Source organism: Procambarus clarkii, chromosome 70 (genome assembly GCF_040958095.1).
Source record: "Procambarus clarkii isolate CNS0578487 chromosome 70, FALCON_Pclarkii_2.0, whole genome shotgun sequence".
Taxonomy (NCBI): domain Eukaryota; kingdom Metazoa; phylum Arthropoda; class Malacostraca; order Decapoda; family Cambaridae; genus Procambarus; species Procambarus clarkii.
This window is the reverse complement of record NC_091219.1, coordinates 15,430,957-15,449,237: the sequence shown is the minus strand read 5'-3', so window position 1 is coordinate 15,449,237 and position 18,281 is coordinate 15,430,957. Positions and strand designations below refer to the sequence as shown.

At 43.3% G+C, this 18,281-nt stretch overlaps 1 protein-coding gene across 2 annotated transcripts in view; it reads right to left on the bottom strand.

The window, feature by feature from the left end:
* Positions 1 to 18,281, bottom strand: part of LOC123748154 (uncharacterized) — a 188,305-nt gene that overhangs the window by 84,344 nt on the left and 85,680 nt on the right. For both annotated transcript variants that reach the window (XM_069311588.1, XM_069311589.1), the window contains exons 4-5: positions 11,677 to 11,890; positions 4,153 to 4,331 (exon numbers count right to left, since the gene is read on the bottom strand). In XM_069311588.1, coding sequence (XP_069167689.1) covers positions 4,153 to 4,331; positions 11,677 to 11,890 — 393 coding nt within the window. The remainder of the gene's footprint in view (positions 1 to 4,152; positions 4,332 to 11,676; positions 11,891 to 18,281) is intronic.

Below are 18,281 nucleotides of genomic sequence, written 5' to 3'. Positions count from 1 at the left end.
TGTGTGTGTGTGTGTGTGTGTGTGTGTGTGTGTGTGTGTGTGTGTGTGTGTGTGTACTCACCTAGTTGTACTCACCTAGTTGTGTTTGCGGGGTTTGAGCTCTGGCTCTTTGGTCCCGCCTCTCAACCGTCAATCAACAGGTGTACAGATTCCTGAGCCTATTGGGCTCTGTCATATCTACACTTGAAACTGTGTATGGAGTCAGCCTCCACCACATCACCCCCTAATGCATTCCATTTGTCAACCACTCTGACACTAAAAAAGTTCTTTCTAATATCTCTGTGGCTCATTTGGGCACTCAGTTTCCACCTGTGTCCCCTTGTGCGTGTTCCCCTTGTGTTAAATAGACTGTCTTTATCTACCCTATCAATCCCCTTCAGAATCTTGAATGTGGTGATCATGTCCCCCCTAACTCTTCTGTCTTCCAGCGAAGTGAGGTTTAATTCCCGTAGTCTCTCCTCGTAGCTCATACCCCTCAGCTCGGGTACTAGTCTGGTGGCAAACCTTTGAACCTTTTCCAGTTTAGTCTTATCCTTGACTAGATATGGACTCCATGCTGGGGCTGCATACTCCAGGATTGGCCTGACATATGTGGTATACAAAGTTCTGAATGATTCTTTACACAAGTTTCTGAATGCCATTCGTATGTTGGCCAGACTGGCATATGCCGCTGATGTTATCCGCTTGATATGTGCTGCAGGAGACAGGTCTGGCGTGATATCAACCCCCAAGTCTTTTTCCTTCTCTGACTCCTGAAGAATTTCCTCTCCCAGATGATACCTTGTATCTGGCCTCCTGCTCCCTACACCTATCTTCATTACATTACATTTGGTTGGGTTAAACTCTAACAACCATTTGTTCGACCATTCCTTCAGCTTGTCTAGGTCTTCTTGAAGCCTCAAACAGTCCTCTTCTGTTTTAATCCTTCTCATAATTTTAGCATCGTCCGCAAACATTGAGAGAAATGAATCGATACCCTCCGGGAGATCATTTACATATATCAGAAACAAGATAGGACCGAGTACAGAGCCCTGTGGGACTCCACTGGTGACTTCACGCCAATCGGAGGTCTCACCCCTCACCGTAACTCTCTGCTTCCTATTGCTTAGATACTCCCTTATCCACTGGAGCACCTTACCAGCTACACCTGCCTGTCTCTCCAGCTTATGTACCAGCCTCTTATGCGGTACTGTGTCAAAGGCTTTCCGACAATCCAAGAAAATGCAGTCCGCCCAGCCCTCTCTTTCTTGCTTAATCTGTGTCACCTGATCGTAGAATTCTATCAAGCCTGTAAGGCAAGATTTACCCTCCCTGAACCCTGTGTGTGTGTGTGTGTGTGTGTGTGTGTGTGTGTGTGTGTGTGTGTGTGTGTGTGTGTGTGTGTGTGTGTGTGTGTGTGTGTGTGTGTGTGTGTGAGTGTGTGTGTGTGTGTGGGTGTGTGTGTGTGTGTATGAGAGAGAGAGAGAGAGAGAGAGAGAGAGAGAGAGAGAGAGAGAGAGAGAGAGAGAGAGAGAGAGAGCAAGAGAGAGCAAGGCGGCAATGTCAGCAGTTGTGTGAAAGAGAGGAGAGCCTGGTAAAAATATCCATGGCCATGATTAAATTACGAGAGAGGAGCGAGGATTTTAAGAGCCATAATATACCGTCTACTGAGGATAATGGTAAGAAAAGGAGGATAAAGTCTCATATAGGTGATGAGAAGACATTTTCCTCCAGGGAGCTATGACCTAAACTGACCTCTGACAGCCTATATGATAAGGAATTATTTTGTGGGATTAATTTAAAAATAAATGCGAGGAACGAAATCACAAAATACTAATACTATGATAACGACGACTACGACTACTACTAGTTTTACTAGAACTAATAAATACTATCAATACAATAATAATAAAAAATTATAATAATAATAATAATAATAATAATAATAATAATAATAATAAAAATAATAATAGTAATAATATTAAGAACAATTATAATAATTGATAAAATAAGAGAATATCTATAATAAAATTGACAAATTCCAATAAATATTTTGAGAATTATGAAAACCAATAATTTCACCAAGGGCCTTAAAGGAACGTTTTACCTCCTGTCTACACCAGAAACCAAACATGAGAGACTCTGGCTCCATTCGTCTAGGGATCCTGAAGCAGATAAGTGAAGGATCACTCATGTTTCAAAATATGAGGCACAGTCACGCTACAGAATATAAGGAGTATCAATCAGGCTATATTATCTAATGATAAGTCAAGCTACATGAGCGTTGATAATGCTCCAAGTAAGGCGGGTGAAGCATTATGACACACTGTGGGATGCTTAAGGCCTTAATTTTCATTATTATGCTTCCTCTTGTCCCATGTTGACATTTTTTGTTGACATCGCTCGTTGTTCATATATTTCCCCTGCGGGCCTTCCTGTCAACCCTCTCCCTTCCCTAAGAGTCCCAGCTTCCTCGTGTGAGTCGCAGCTTCCCCCTGTGAGCATCTGCTTGGTTATGAGACCCAGAAACTCTTGTGAGTCTAGCTTCTCTGGGTTCAAACTTCCCCCACTGAAACCTGGCTTCCGGCGTAAGTCCTAGCTGCATCCGTAAACCCAAGCTTATCTAATTAAGCTCTAACTTACCTAAGTAGGCTCCATGCTCCACCTATGAGCCCAGCTCTCATAAAACTGCCACTCTGCCCTACCAGATAATTCAGTCCAACCTCTGAAAGACGAGTCTTTGATGAACTGTTAAACTTTCATTCAAGCCAGAATTTGTTAAACAAAAAAAAGTGTTTATCAGGCCGTGCCTTTGTGCCTCCCTCACAGGGAGGAGCGAGACCCAACACTGAGGAAAAAGGGATTTAACTTTTTCATTAACCTATTTAAGTACATCTGCATTTGCGCAGTTACCCCTTAGCCTATAGGAAAGGGAGTACAGAGTGTGTCACGAAGCAGCTGCTTGATGCTAAAACATACCCCCCTCACACAGGATGATACCCCTTCACACAGGAAGGTCAGTCATACAGAGGCTTGTGAGCAGTAGTCTACACTAACAAATTCTGGGTGCATTATGATGGAGATCCTCACGAACACGAGAGTGTATAAGGAAGCAGTGATGCTAGAGGGAGACGCAAGACCAAAGGAAACGTCGAAGGTTCAGGCAGCTACGGTCTTGGGGCGGAGAGTCAGTGACTGCTTGAGGGAGAACACCCCCGCAGGGGCCAAGGGGTATATGGGAGGGTTTAAGGGTAAATAATAGGCTACGGGGGACAGGGGAGCTCAAGGGACTAGTATTGTTGTTTACTGAATGGGAGGTAGACCTCAAGGGGGACATGAGGGGAGAGACAGAGAGGGGTATACATGTAAAGAAAAGAGTAATGGATGTAATACAGGGAATAGGGGGAAATATGAGTGGAGGGTCTCACTCCTCACTCACAATATGAGGGGAAGGGGGCCTCGTAGCCTGGTGGATAGCGCGCAGGACTCGTAATTCTGTGGCGCGGGTTCGATTCCCGCACGAGGCAGAAACAAATGGGCAAAGTTTCTTTCACCCTGAATACCCCTGTTACCTAGCAGTAAATAGGTACCTGGGAGTTAGTCAGCTGTCACGGGCTGCTTCCTGGGGGTGGAGGCCTGGTCGAGGACCGGGCCGCGGGGACACTAAAGCCCCGAAATCATCTCAAGATAACCTCAAGATAAGGGTATGAGGGAGGTATATGGACATTCTGTTGTGACAGCTGTAAACTGGAATGTTGAAGAGGGCAAGGGATGAGGTTCAACTTAAGCTGCCCTCATTATTCTACTCTTCACTAAGTTACTGTATGCCTAAGAAAATGCAAACCTTAAATAATGTAAACCAACGTTGAGTCAGTGTAAACCAAGGCTCTGGCACCACAGGTACACTGTTGATCAGGGTCTGCTGGGGAGAGTATCAGTACGAGGGCGTTCCTTGCTGGTACACTGACCGCCTGTGGTATAGTCATTCTAAAGGGCAAACACAGTATACCCAAATACCATAGAGATTTATTAGGAATGTGAAGTAGATTGCTCACACGTTCACAGGTCAGCCTCTTCCTTCTTTACTACCTTTCCCTTCCCTCATCCCCTCCCTCTTCCTCTTCGCCCCTCCCCCCCCCCCACTTCCTCTTCCTCCCCCTCACCAGCACTCACCTCGTGGCCGAGTCCCGTCTTGCCTCCCGAGGGGGTGAGGAGCGTGACGAGGAAGAGAGGACCCCAGAAGACGACATAAGCCACCGTCACCACCACAAACATCTTCACCCGTTCGACTCCCTCGCGCTCCATCCTGGTGATGTAGTTGTTCACCTGGTGATGCTCCCTCACCTCGGGGTCTGTCGCAGGCCAGGCATGGTGAATGGGGTGGTCCAGGAAAGCGTAAAATGAGCTAGATAATCATGGGTCAGGACAGGTGGGCAAGGGAACAGGCCAGGGGAAGTATGGAACAGGTAAGATTTGTTAAAATGAACTTCACACAACACAAAATAAATGAATGTTCTAGCTTCTCAGATACATGTTGCTAGACACTACAGTAATGTGTAAAATCAAAATAACACATACTCTCTCTCTCTCTCTCTCTCTCTCTCTCTCTCTCTCTCTCTCTCTCTCTCTCTCTCTCTCTCTCTCTCTCTCTCTCTCTCTCTCTCTCTCTCTCTCTCTCTCTCCCTCTCTCTCTCTCTCTCTCTCTTTCTCTCTCTCTCTCTCTCTCTCTCTCTCTCTCTCTCTCTCTCTCTCTCTCTCTCTCTCTCTCTCTCTCTCTCTCTCTCTCTCTCTTTCTGTATATATCTTTCCCCGCCTTTCTAACCAATTTCTTTTTCCCCTATTATATCTACTACATATATTTCTCAAACACACACACACCCAGGAAGCAGCCCGTAGCAGCTGTCTAACTTCCAGGTACCTATTTACTGCTAAGTGAATAGAGGTATTAGGGTGAAAGAAACTCCGCCCATTTGTTTCCGTCTTGGCAGGGAATCGAACCAAAGCCCTTAGGTCTACGACCTTGGAACACTGTTCACTCAGCCGCCAGGGCCCCCCATGCCTTGTGTATGTGTGTGTGTGTGAGTGTGTGTGTGTGTGTGTGTGTGTGTGTGTGTGTGTGTGTGTGTGTGTGTGTGTGTGTGTGTGTGTGTGTGTGTGTGTGTGTGTGTGTGTGTGTGTGTGTACTCACCTAGTTGTCCTTACGGGGGTTGAGCTTTGGCTCTTTGGTCCCGCCTCTCAACTGTCAATCAACTGGTATACAGATTCTGGATCTTATTGGGCTCTATTAAATCTAAATTTGAAACTGTGTATGGAGTCAGCCTCCACCACATTACTGCCTAATGCATTCCATTAGGAATGCATTAGGCATGTGTGTGTGTGTGTGTGTGTGTGTGTGTGTGTGTGTGTGTGTGTGTGTGTGTGTGTGTGTGTGTGTGTGTGTGTGTGTGTGTGTGTGTGTGTGTGTGTATGTGTGTGTGTGTGAACTCACCTATTTGTACTCACATATTTGTGCTTGCGGGGGTTGAGCTTTGTCTCTTTGGTCCCGCCTCTCAACTGTCAATCAAGTGGTGTACAGATTCCTGAGCCTATTGGGCTCTATCATATCTACATTTGAAACTGTGTATGGTGTCAGCCTCCACCACATCACTTCCTAGTGCATTCCGTTTACTAACTACTCTGACACTGAAAAAATTCTTTAGAATGTCTTTGTGGTTCATTTCTGTACTAAGTTTCCACCTGTGTTCCCTTGTTCGTGTTCCTCCCGTGCTGAAGAGTTTGTCTTTGTCCACCCTGTCAATTCCCCTGAGAATTTTGTAGGTGGTTATCATGTCTCCCACCTTACTCTTCTGTTTTCCAGGGACACGAGGTTCCGCTCCTTCAGTCTTTCCTCGTAACTCATACCTCTCAGTTCCGGAACAAGTCTGGTGGCATTCCGCTGAATTTTCTCTAACTTTGTCTTGCATTTAACTTGATATGGACTCCAGGCTGGAGCTGCATATTCCAGGATTGGTCTGAAATAAGTGATATACAGAGTCCTGAACGATTCCTTACACAAGTTTCTAAAGGCAGTTCTTATGTTGGCCAACCTAGCATATGCCATTGATGATATCCTTGTGATGTGGGCCTCTGGGGACAGGTTCGATGTGATATCAACCCCCAGATCTTTCTCTCTATTTGACTCTTGCAGGATTTTACCTCCCAGATGGTACCTTGTGTTCAGCCTTCTGTTCCCTTCGCCTAATTTCATTAGTTTACACTTTCCTGAGTTGAACTTTAGCAGCCATTTTCTAGACCATTCCTCCAGTTTGTCCAGGTCATCCTGTAGTCTCTGTCTATCTTCATCTATCTTGATTCTTCTCATAATTTTTGCATCATCAGCATAACATTGAGAGGAATGAGTCTATACCCTCTGGAAGATCATTTACATATATTAGAAACAGGATGAGTCCAAGTACAGAGCCCTGTGGGACTCGGCTGGTGACATCTCGCCACTCTGATGTCTCTTCCCTCACAGTTACTTGCTGTTTTCTGTTGCTTAGATACACCCTTATTCACTGGAGCACCTTACCTTTTACTCCTGCCTGTTGCTCTAACTTCTGTAACAGCCTTTTATGGGGTACTGTGTCAAAGGCTCTCTGACACTCCAAGAAAATGCAGTCTCCCCACCCTTTTCTTTTTTTCCTAATTTTTCTGGTTCGTAGAATTTTCATAGAATTCTATTAAACCTGTGAGGCACGATTTACCATCTCTGAACCCATGTTGGTTGTGTGTCACACAAGCATTTCCCTCCAGATGCTCTACGAGCCATTTCCTCACGATCTTCTCCATCACCTTGCATGGTGTACAATTTAGGGAAACTGGCCTGTAGTTCAGTGCCTCTTGCCTGTCACCCTTTTTGTATATTGGGACTACATTATCTTCCAGCTTCTGATAGGTCTCCTGTTTCCAGGTCTCTCTGTTTCTGTTATACACCACAGAGAGTGGCACACTTAGTGCCTCTGAACCTTCTTGTAGTCTTGAACTTAAAGTGTGATCTTCACACAGAACTTGAACTTGAACTTGAAGTGTGTGTGTGTGTGTGTGTGTGTGTGTATTCACCTAGTTGTACTTGTGGGGGGTTGAGCTCGGCTCTTTCGGCCCGCCTCTCAACTGTCAATCAATCAACTGTTAGTATTTACTAAGTATTTTTTTCACACACACACACACACACACACACATGAATCAGCCCCTAACAGACGACTAATTCCCAGGTATCTATTTACTGCTAGGCAACAGGGGTATCAAGGTGAAAGAAACGGTCGAAAGAAACTACGAGTCTCAAGCGCTGTCCATTCAGCCACGGCCCACTTTATGTGTGAGTGTGCGCGTAAGTGTGTGCGTAAATGTGTGTGTGTGTGTGTGGTGGTGTATTTATACAGAAACAAAGCATGAGAGGGTGAGAGCACTCTATCACCTCAAGCAGAGTGTTCTCTCTCAAGCAACAACTCTCGGTGTGTCAGAAAGTTTTAACTAACCCTTCTCTATCTTGCTCCATAAACTAGAATGCCAACCAGGAGCAACACTTGTCTCCACCACCACTACATTAACACAACTGTTTAAGAACTCATCACATGTACATAATGTTCTAGGAAAACTGAACACTTGCTCAGTCCCATTTCTGGGTGACCCCGCTAGTGTCATTCTCAGTGCACAAACACACACACACACTGAACGAGAACTCATATATGTTCTCCTTGTGAATATAACTAAGAGACAAATCTCCGAGAATCTCCGAGCTCGTTAAGCACAAGAGACAAACACCCTGGCATGAAATAAGAGCCCTGGGAGGGGGGTCATTATAAAGATCAAACACCTTAAGAAAAAAGAAGAGAGACTGTCTTTGAGTAAGTTCATCGTTAGGATGGCTTTTTTTATACTCCTTTGTGCGTGCGATCAATGGTCTGGATAATTTGCAGGGTCGAGGCAAGAGAAGCACGGAGACTGTGAGACGAGACATCTCCAGGGGAAAACTTTATCAGTAAAATAAAAAAAAATTCACACACACACACACATGAATCAGCCCCTAACAGACGACTAATTCCCAGGTATCTATTTACTGCTAGGCAACAGGGGCATCAAGGTGAAATATATATATATATATATGTATATATATATATTTTGGTAGCAGTCATATGCTATGTAAGAACTCTGTTTAGTGTCTTACTTATGTCTTGTGTCTTACTTATGTCTCTGTCTTACTTATGCTATGTAAGAACTCTGTTTAGTGTTTGCAGGTAATAGTTGTGTGTGTGTAAACTAAAAGTCTTTGAAAATGTAATAAGTTATTACGAAACGCGTTCAAGTGTCGCGTCAGACTAGAAATAAAAATGAATTTTGGAGAACTGATTTTTCAATTACCATCAACAGTGAAAAGAAATATAAGAAAGATCGAGAAAATTCGTGTTAGAATTATTAATTTTACTTTTCGGTCATATTTAATAATATATATATATATATATATATATATATATATATATATATATATATATATATATATATATATATATATATATATATATATATATATATATATATATCACAAGTGAGTTACAATGTTTACCCACCTTATTTGTGCAGATCGAGGCTTAGGATATATATATATATATATATATTTATATATATATATATATATATATATATATATATATATATATAACTGATTAGAACTTGCATTTCCCTGATTTTATATCTACTTTTGAGTGAGGTGGGAAGGGTGATGTGGCATTACATTTGAGTGAGGTGGGAAGGATGATGTGGCATTAGAGGATATTAATAGGGTATTAAAAGTATCAACACAAGACAGAACACGAAACAACGGATATTGAATAGAAGTGCCTGTAGAAAGCCTATTGGTCCATATTTCTTGATGCTTCTATATTGGAGCGGAGTCTTGAGGTGGGTAGAATATAGTTGTGCAATAATTGGCTGTTGATTGCTGGTGTTGACTTCTTGATGTGTAGTGCCTCGCAAACGTCAAGCCGCCTGCTATAGCTGTATCTATCGATGATTTCTGTGTTGTTTACTAGGATTTCTCTGGCGATGGTTTGGTTATGGGAAGAGATTATATGTTCCTTAATGGAGCCCTGTTGTTTATGCATCGTTAAACGCCTAGAAAGAGATGTTGTTGTCTTGCCTATATACTGGGTTTTTTGGAGCTTACAGTCCCCAAGTGGGCATTTGAAGGCATAGACGACGTTAGTCTCTTTTAAAGCGTTCTGTTTCGTGTCTGGAGAGTTTCTCATGAGTAGGCTGGCCGTTTTTCTGGTTTTATAGTAAATCGTCAGTTGTATCCTCTGATTTTTGTCTGTAGGGATAACGTTTCTATTAACAATATCTTTCAGGACCCTTTCCTCTGTTTTATGAGCTGTGGAAAAGAAGTTCCTGTAAAATAGTCTAATAGGGGGTATAGGTGTTGTGTTACCATCGCCAGAGAAATCCTAGTAAACAACACAGAAATCATCGATAGATACAGCGATAGCAGGCGGCTTGACGTTTGCGAGGCACTACACATCAAGAAGTCAACACCAGCAATCAACAGCCAATTATTGCACAACTATATTCTACCCACCTCAAGACTCCGCTCCAATATAGAAGCATCAAGAAATATGGACCAATAGGCTTTCTACAGGCACTTCTATTCAATATCCGTTGTTTCGTGTTCTGTCTTGTGTTGATACTTTTAATACCCTATTAATATCCTCTAATGCCACATCATCCTTCCCACCTCACTCAAATGTAATGCCACATCACCCTTCCCACCTCACTCAAAAGTAGATATATATATATATATATATATATATATATATATATATATATATATATATATATATATATATATATATATATATATATATATACATATATATATATATATATATATATATATAAATATATATATATATAATCTTTGGACAACACCCACCAGTGGGACTCGAACCCAGAAAGCACAACTACCTTCCAGTAGCTGGCATAACTAGTATGCTTTAACCCACTACGCCATCAGACCTTAAAAAGAAGTAGATAGTTCGAGATATATATCTCAAACATCTCCACCTCCCGAAGGCACCAGATGAGTGAGGGGTCAGTCTGCATTTTTCGTCAAGCCACTGTCAATGTGAGAGAACTCGTGTCCAGCTTATAAGCCTATACTTGCATAAACCACAAGTGAAGATTAACAATCTTCAATCAATTAACCTGAAGATTGTTAATCTTCACTTGTGGTTTATGCAAGTATAGGCTTATAAGCTGGACACGAGTTCTCTCACATTGACAGTGGCTTGACGAAAAATGCAGACTGACCCCTCACTCATCTGGTGCCTTCGGGAGGTGGAGATGTTTGAGATATATATCTCGAACTATCTACTTCTTTTTAAGGTCTGATGGCGTAGTGGGTTAAAGCATACTAGTTATGCCAGCTACTGGAAGGTAGTTGTGCTTTCTGGGTTCGAGTCCCACTGGTGGGTGTTGTCCAAAGATTGTTAATCTTCACTTGTGGTTTATGCAAGTATAGGCTTATATATATATATATATATCCTAAGCCTCGATCTGCACAAATAAGGTGGGCGTACATTGTAACTCTCTTGTGACTCAGCCCTCACAAGGTGTATCTTAGAATTCAGGGCAAAAAAATAAAACCATGCAAGGTGTCGAGGACGGTCAGGCGAACCAACAGATGTCTTCACAGAGTAACGAACAGTGTGCCAACATTGATGAGTTTCTCCACGGATTTTTGTTTACAAAGAATTTCCTGTTGCAGAAATACAGCAGAACTCAGGTGCCAGTCCTCTTGCAGCCAGCGCTACCATGGTTGACTATTGCGTGTCTTCTTCTCATACACTGGGATGGTATTCTTAATTGCGGAATATATTGGGAAGTTAAGGTTATTTGTGGCATTATTACAATTTCTACACACAAGCATATGTATATTTATTTGAAATACAACCCTGGGTGTGTAGTATGCACAGAATTGAATTTAACATGTGACTCTTGCCTCAGAGCCAGGTGTTTTCCAGAGCCAGGAAACTCCCGCTCTGAGGCAGGTGTTACCTGGTTACCTGGAGCCAGGTAACACCTGCCTCAGAGCCAGGTATCACACACTAACGCACGGAGACCACCACTGGTGTTTAGCATCACAAATGTAAACACCAGGTGTAAACACCCAGGTGTAAACCGTCGGGTGAAAACCCCAGGTGTAAACCCTCAGATGTAAACCCCAAATGTAAACCACAAGTGTAAACCACAAGTGTAAATCCCCAAGTGTAAACCACAAGTGTAAACCCCTGAGTGTAAACCCCTTAGTGTAAACCCACAAATGTAAACCCACAAATGTAAACCTCAAATGTAAACCACAAGTGTAAATCCCCAAGTGTAAACCACAGGTGTAAACCCCTGAGTGTAAACCCCTTAGTGTAAACCCCCAAATGTAAACCCCATGTGTAAACCCAAATGTAAACCCCCAGGTGTAAACCACAAGTGTAAATCCCCAAGTGTAAACCACAAGTGTAAACCCCTTAGTGTAAACCCCCAGGTGTAAACCCAAATGTAAACCCCCAGGTGTAAACCCAAATGTAAACCCCCAGGTGTAAACCCAAATGTAAACCCCCAGGTGTAAACCCAAATGTAAACCCCCAGGTGGACGAGGGCGAGCAGCACACCCACCTTGGTTCTGCGGCTGGGTGACGCTGATCATGGTGGTGACGAGGGAGGCGATGCGCACGGCCTCCAGCGACGAGGTGGAGAGGTCCCGGTAGAGCTTGTAGAGGTGGTACACGGTGAGGAGCACCACCAGCACGTTGGTCACGATCCACAGCACGTTGAGCACGTAGTGGCGCAGCGGTCCCGTGATGAGCGGGCAGGACGGGGCGTTGTGCTCCTGAGGGGAGTGGAGGGAACTATCAAGGGAAAGCGTGATTGATTGATGAAGATTAAGCCACCCAAAAGGTGGCACGGGCATGAATAGCCCGTAAGTGGTGGCCCTTTTAAGCCATTACCAGTATCAAGAGCTGATACTGGAGATCTGTGGAGGTGCGAATGCACCCTGCATGACGGGAGATGTCTCCCTTGTGAATGTGTTAAGATGAAGATTAAGCCACCCAAAAGGTGGCTTGGGCATGAATAGCCCATAAGTGGTGGCCCTTTTGAGCCATTACCAGTATCAATAGATGATACTGGAGATCTGTGGAGGTGCGACTGCACCCTGCGTGACGGGAGATGTGTCCCGTGTCTAGGCATTACGACTATATAGCACTTGGAAGGGGTCAGGAGGAGGATTTAGGATGGGACGTGGGAGGGGGGGGGAGGAATGGTGCTCAACCACTTGTGGACGGTCGGGGATTGAACGCCGACCTGCAGGAAGGGAGATCGTCGCTCTACCGTCCTGCCCAAGAGGTTGGAGGTGAGGTCTCAGCAGGGAGAAAGTGAGAGGTGAGAGATGGCAGCGAAGAGAGTGGCAGTTAGGGAAGAGTTGCATGTACCAGTGAAGGCCTTTAATGAGGAGAATAATGTCCTGGTATTCCTGTAGTTTTTCCACTACAAGAACATGGAGAAACTAGAGGAATAACAGGACACCGGAGAGCAGGGAGAGTTACCAGAAGGCAATAAATGAGTACATCAGAGTGAGGAGAGAAGCAGAGAGACAGTATGTAAATGACATAGCGAGTAAAGCTAAGACGGTGGAGGGAGCCGGTCGGCCGAGCGGACAGCACGCGGGACTTGTGATCCTGTGGTCCTGGGTTCGATCCCAGGCACCGGCGAGAAACAATGGGCAGAGTTTCTTTCACCCTATGCCCCTGTTACCTAGCAGTAAAATAGGTACCTGGGTGTTAGTCAGCTGTCACGGGCTGCTTCCTGGGGGTGGAGGCCTGGTCGAGGACCGGGCCGCGGGGACACTAAAAAAGCCCCGAAATCATCTCAAGAAGACCCAACCACAACTGCACCACAGCCACATCAGGAGGAAAACAGCAGAGAACGAACAGCTGATGAAACTGAGAAAATGGGAGAATAGATACACAGAGAATGACAAAGATGTGTGTGAAGAGCTCAACAAGAAATTCCAGGAGGTCTTCACTAAAGAACAAGGAGAAGCCACTGCACTAAATGAGGAGAAAGCAAACCAAGCAACCTTGGAGGAATTTGACCTCACCAGTGATGAGGTCAAAAGGAATCTGTTGGAGCTGAATGTGACAAAGGCTGTTGAGTCGGACAGAATATCACCGTGGATACTAAAAGAAGGTGCAGAGGCTCTAAGTGTGCCACTCTCTATGGTGTATAACAGGTCACTGGAAACAGGAGACCTCCAGGAAAGTTGAAAGACAGCTAATGTAGCCCTAATATACAAAACGGGTGATAGGCAAGAGGCACTGAACTACAGGCCAGTTTCCCTTACTTGTATACCACGCAAGGTGATGAAGAAGATCGTGAGGAAAAGGCTCGTAAATCATCTGGAAGGATATAGCTTTGTAACACACGACCAGCCTGGGTTCAGAGATAGTAAACCATGCCTCACAGGTTTAATAGAATTCTATGACCAAGCAACACATATTAGGCAAGAAAGAGAATGGTGGGCAGACTGCATTTTTTGGACTATCAGAAAGCCGTTGACACAGTACCCCATAAAAGGCTTTTACAAAAGTTGGAGCAACAGGCAGGAGTAAAAGGTAAGGTGCTTCAGTGGAAAAGGAAATATCTAAGCAACAGGAAACAGCGAGAAACTATGAGGGAGGGGGGTAAGGGAGACATCAAAGTGGCGAGATGGCACCATCGGAGTCCCACAGGGCTCTGTACTTGGACTCATCCTGTTTCTAATATATATAAACGATCTTCCAGAGGATATAGACTCATTCCTCTCAATGTTTGCTGATGATGCAAAAATTATGAGAAGAATGAAGACAGATGAAGATAGACAGAGACTACAGGACGACCTGGACAAACTGGAGGAATGGTCTAGAAAATGACTGCTAAAGTTTAACTCTGGAAAGTGTAAAGTAATGAAATTAGGAGAAAGGAGCAGAAGGCTGAACAGAAGGTACCATCTGGGAGGTGAAATCCTGCAAGAGTCAAATACAGAGAAGGATCTGGGGGTTGATATCACACCGAATCTGTCCCTAGAGGCCTATATCAAAATAATATCATCAACGGTATATGCTAGATTGGACAACATAAGAACTGTCCTTAGAAACTTGAGTAAGGAATCGTTCAGGACTTTGTATACCATTTATGTCAGACCAATCCTAGAATATGCAGCTCCAGCCTGGAGTCCATATCTAGTTAAACACGAGACAAAGTTAGATAAGATTCAGAGGAATACCACCAGATTTGTCCCGGAACTGAGAGGTATGAGCTACGAGGAATGGCTAAGGGAGCTGAACCTCACGTCCCTGGAAAACAGAAGAGTAAGGTGGGAGACATGATAACCACCTACAAAATTTTCAGAGGAATTGACAGGGTGGACAAAGGGAAGAGAACTATCAGGGGAAAAGTGCCAAGCCATCACGACTATATAGCACTGGGAAGGGTCAGGATAAGGATTTGGGATGGGACGGGGGGGAAGGAATGGTGCCCAACCACTTGGACGGTCGGGGATTGAACGCCGACCTGCATGAAGCGAGACCGTCGCTCTACCGTCCAGCCCAAGTGGTTGGACAGTGTGGACAAAGACAAACACTTTAGCACGGGTGGAACACGAACAAGAGGACACAGGTGGAACTTAGTACCCAAATGAGCCACAGGGACATTACAAAGAATTTTTTCAGTGTCAGAGTAGTTAACATGGAATGCACTAAGCAGTGATGTGGTGGAAGCTGACTCCATACACAGTTTCAAATGTAGATATGATATATCCCAGTAGGCTCAGGAATCTTTACACCAGTTGATTGACAGTTGAGAGGCGGGACCAAAGAGCCAAAGCTCAACCCCCGCAAGCACAACTAGGCGAATACACACACAAATACACACACACACACACACACACACACACACACACACACACACACACACACACATGATGGGGTATGAAGAGCGCCTGAGGGAACTGTGCCTTACGACACTAGAAAGAAGAAGGGAGAGGAGGGACATGATAGGAACGTATAAGATACTCAGAGGAATTGACAGAGTGGACATAGACGAAATGTTCACACGGAATAGTAACAGAACGAGAGGACATGGATGGAAGCTTAAAACTCAGATGAGTCACAGAGATGTTAGGAAGTTTTCTTTTAGCGTGAGAGTAGTGGGGAAATGGAATGCACTTCAGGAACAGGTTGTGGAAGCCAATACTATTCATAATTTTAAAACCAGGTATGATAGGGAAATGAGACAGGAGTCATTGCTGTAAACAACCGATGCTCGAAAGGCGGGATCCAAGAGTCAGTGCTCGATCCTGCAGACACAACTAGGTGAGTACAACTAGGTGAGTACACACACACACACACACACACACACACACACACACACACACACACACACATCGATCTAAGAGTCAATTCTCGATCCTGCTGGAACAAATAGGTAAGTACATACACACAAACACACACAGACAGTAATAACAAGATCCCAATAATAATGTAAATAATTAAACAAACATAAAAGTCACAGTGCAAACATTAACGACAACAACAACAACAAAATACCACAACCTTCAACAACAAATAAATAATAACAGCTTGCAATTATTACATTAAATCTCTCGAAGAAAACTTGCCATCTGGCAAAAACTTTCAAAAACTTTGAAGTTCAAATGCTCTCTCGAGGGAATGTGCATCCCAGAGGTGCTGCAACCCGTTCTCGCAAATTCGTAAAGTCAATATTGACTTATTAACTACGTGCATAGGTGATATACTAAACATAATAGATACCCTTAAAAAGATTCATAGAAAACACCGACCTTACCTAACCTTGTTAGTATCTTAAGATAAGCATCTTTTTGCTTCGTAATTACAATTATTACTTAACCTATAACTATTATAGGTTAGGTAATAATTGTAATTACGAAGCAATAAGATGCTTATCTTAACATACTAAGTAGGTTAGGTAAGGTCAGTGTTTTCTATGAATCTTTTTACGGGTATCTATTATGTTAAGTATGTCACCTATGCACATATTTAATAAGTCAATATTGACTTATTAAATTTGCGAGAACGGGCTGAGGAACGACATTCACAGAGTAATCACACAGGCGGTGAAAGAAATAAATAAAATATGTTATAATCTGAGAAGTTATGATTGAAGAAACAGTCACGAGCGTGAGAGGTGTACATGAGGTGATGCTACACTTATCGAGAACAGAGGTGAACACTTGAACAACACGGTGAACAATTGAAAGTAAAGTGAACACTTGAAGAACATGGTGACTCCTTGGGTAGCAGTCTAAACAATTTAACAGCAAGATAATCTCTGTACCAACCGAATGAATAATTGGACAAGGTGAACAATTGAACAGCAAGATGAACACTTGAGCAGTAAGGTGAATAATTGAACAACATGGTGAACAATTTGACATCCAACAGACAAAAGGACGATTTTTTAGCCGTCAAAATATAATACAAAACACATAATGATTTACTAACATGAGGAAATCAGATGGATGAACATACAATCAGGAGATTCGTTATACAATCAGAACGAGAGACATGCAGTCAGAAAGTGAGTTATCGGGTAGACGGACGACCTATTAGATCAAGCCAATTATCCAGTAATCAGAGTATCTGAGTGTCGTTGTAATTCAACGATTAATCAACATTGATTCAACGTTGATTCATCATAAATAACATTGATTCAACGTTGATTCAACATAAATAACACTGATTCAACGTTGACTCATCATAAATAACATTGATTCAACGTTAATTCAACACAAATAACACTGATTCAACGTTGATTCAACATAAATAATACTGATTCAACATTGATTCAACATAAATAACACTGATTAAACGTTGATTCAACAGAAATACAACTGATTCAGCGTTGATTCAACATAAATAACACTGATTCAACGTTGATTCAATATAAATAACACTGATTCAGCGTTGATTCAACATAAATAACACTGATTCAACGTTGATTCAACATAAATAACACTGATTCAGAGTTGATTCAACATAAATAACACTGATTCAACGTTGACTCATCATAAATAACATTGATTTAACGTTAATTCAACATAAATAACACTGATTCAACGTTGATTCATCATAAATAACACTGATTCAGCGTTGTTTCAACATAAATAATACTGATTCAACGTTGATTCAACATCCACTGATTCAACGTTGATTCAACATAAATAACACTGATTCAACGTTGATTCAACATAAATAACACTGATTCAACGTTGATTCAACATCCACTGATTCAGCGTAGACAATGTGGCTAATGGGTATAATCTCAGCACAGAGATGTGAAAAGTTAGATAGGGATATGCAGGCGATGAGTCACAATAACGTGGCTGAAGTATGTTGACCAGACCACACACTAGAAGTTGATGGGACGACGACGTTTCGGTCCGTCCTGGACCATTCTCAATCGACTTGAGAATGGTCCAGAACGGACCGAAACGTCGCCGTCCCTTCAACTTCTAGTGTGTGGTCTGGTCAACTTAGATAGGGATAGACAGAAGCGAGTAAGGTTGATGCTCTTGGGGCCCGGTCGTTTGATTAGCCAATCCGTCAAAAATCCAACCTAACCTAACCTGTCGAATCCTATGCATAGAAAAGGTAGATATATGTGAGCCGCGACTGTTCGTAGTAGGCTGCGTTTGTACCGTTAGATACAATAACGTGATATACGCGACCTATTAGTTGAGAGGACGGGTTGGTTATACAGTTGAGAGGACGGGTTGGTTATACAGTTGAAAGGACGGGTTGGTTATACAGTTGAGAGGACGGGTTGGTTATACAGTTGAGAGGACGGGTTGGTTATACTGTTGAGAGGCCGGGTTGGTTATACAGTTGAGAGGACGGGTTGGTTATACAGTTGAGAGGCCGGGTTGGTTATACAGTTGAGAGGACGGGTTGGTTATACAGTTGAGAGGACGGGTTGGTTATACAGTTGAGAGGCCGGGTTGGTTATACAGTTGAGAGGACGGGTTGGTTATACAGGCTTTCCGGGTAGGAACATGCGACAGGCAGGAATGGGGACACACAGATAGACAGAGTCAGAAACATGGGTAGACAGAGACACCGACAGGAAGACGTAGACACATGGATAACAATAGGGAGACAGGCAGAGGGAGACATAGACAGAAAGACACAGTCAGGGTGAAACAT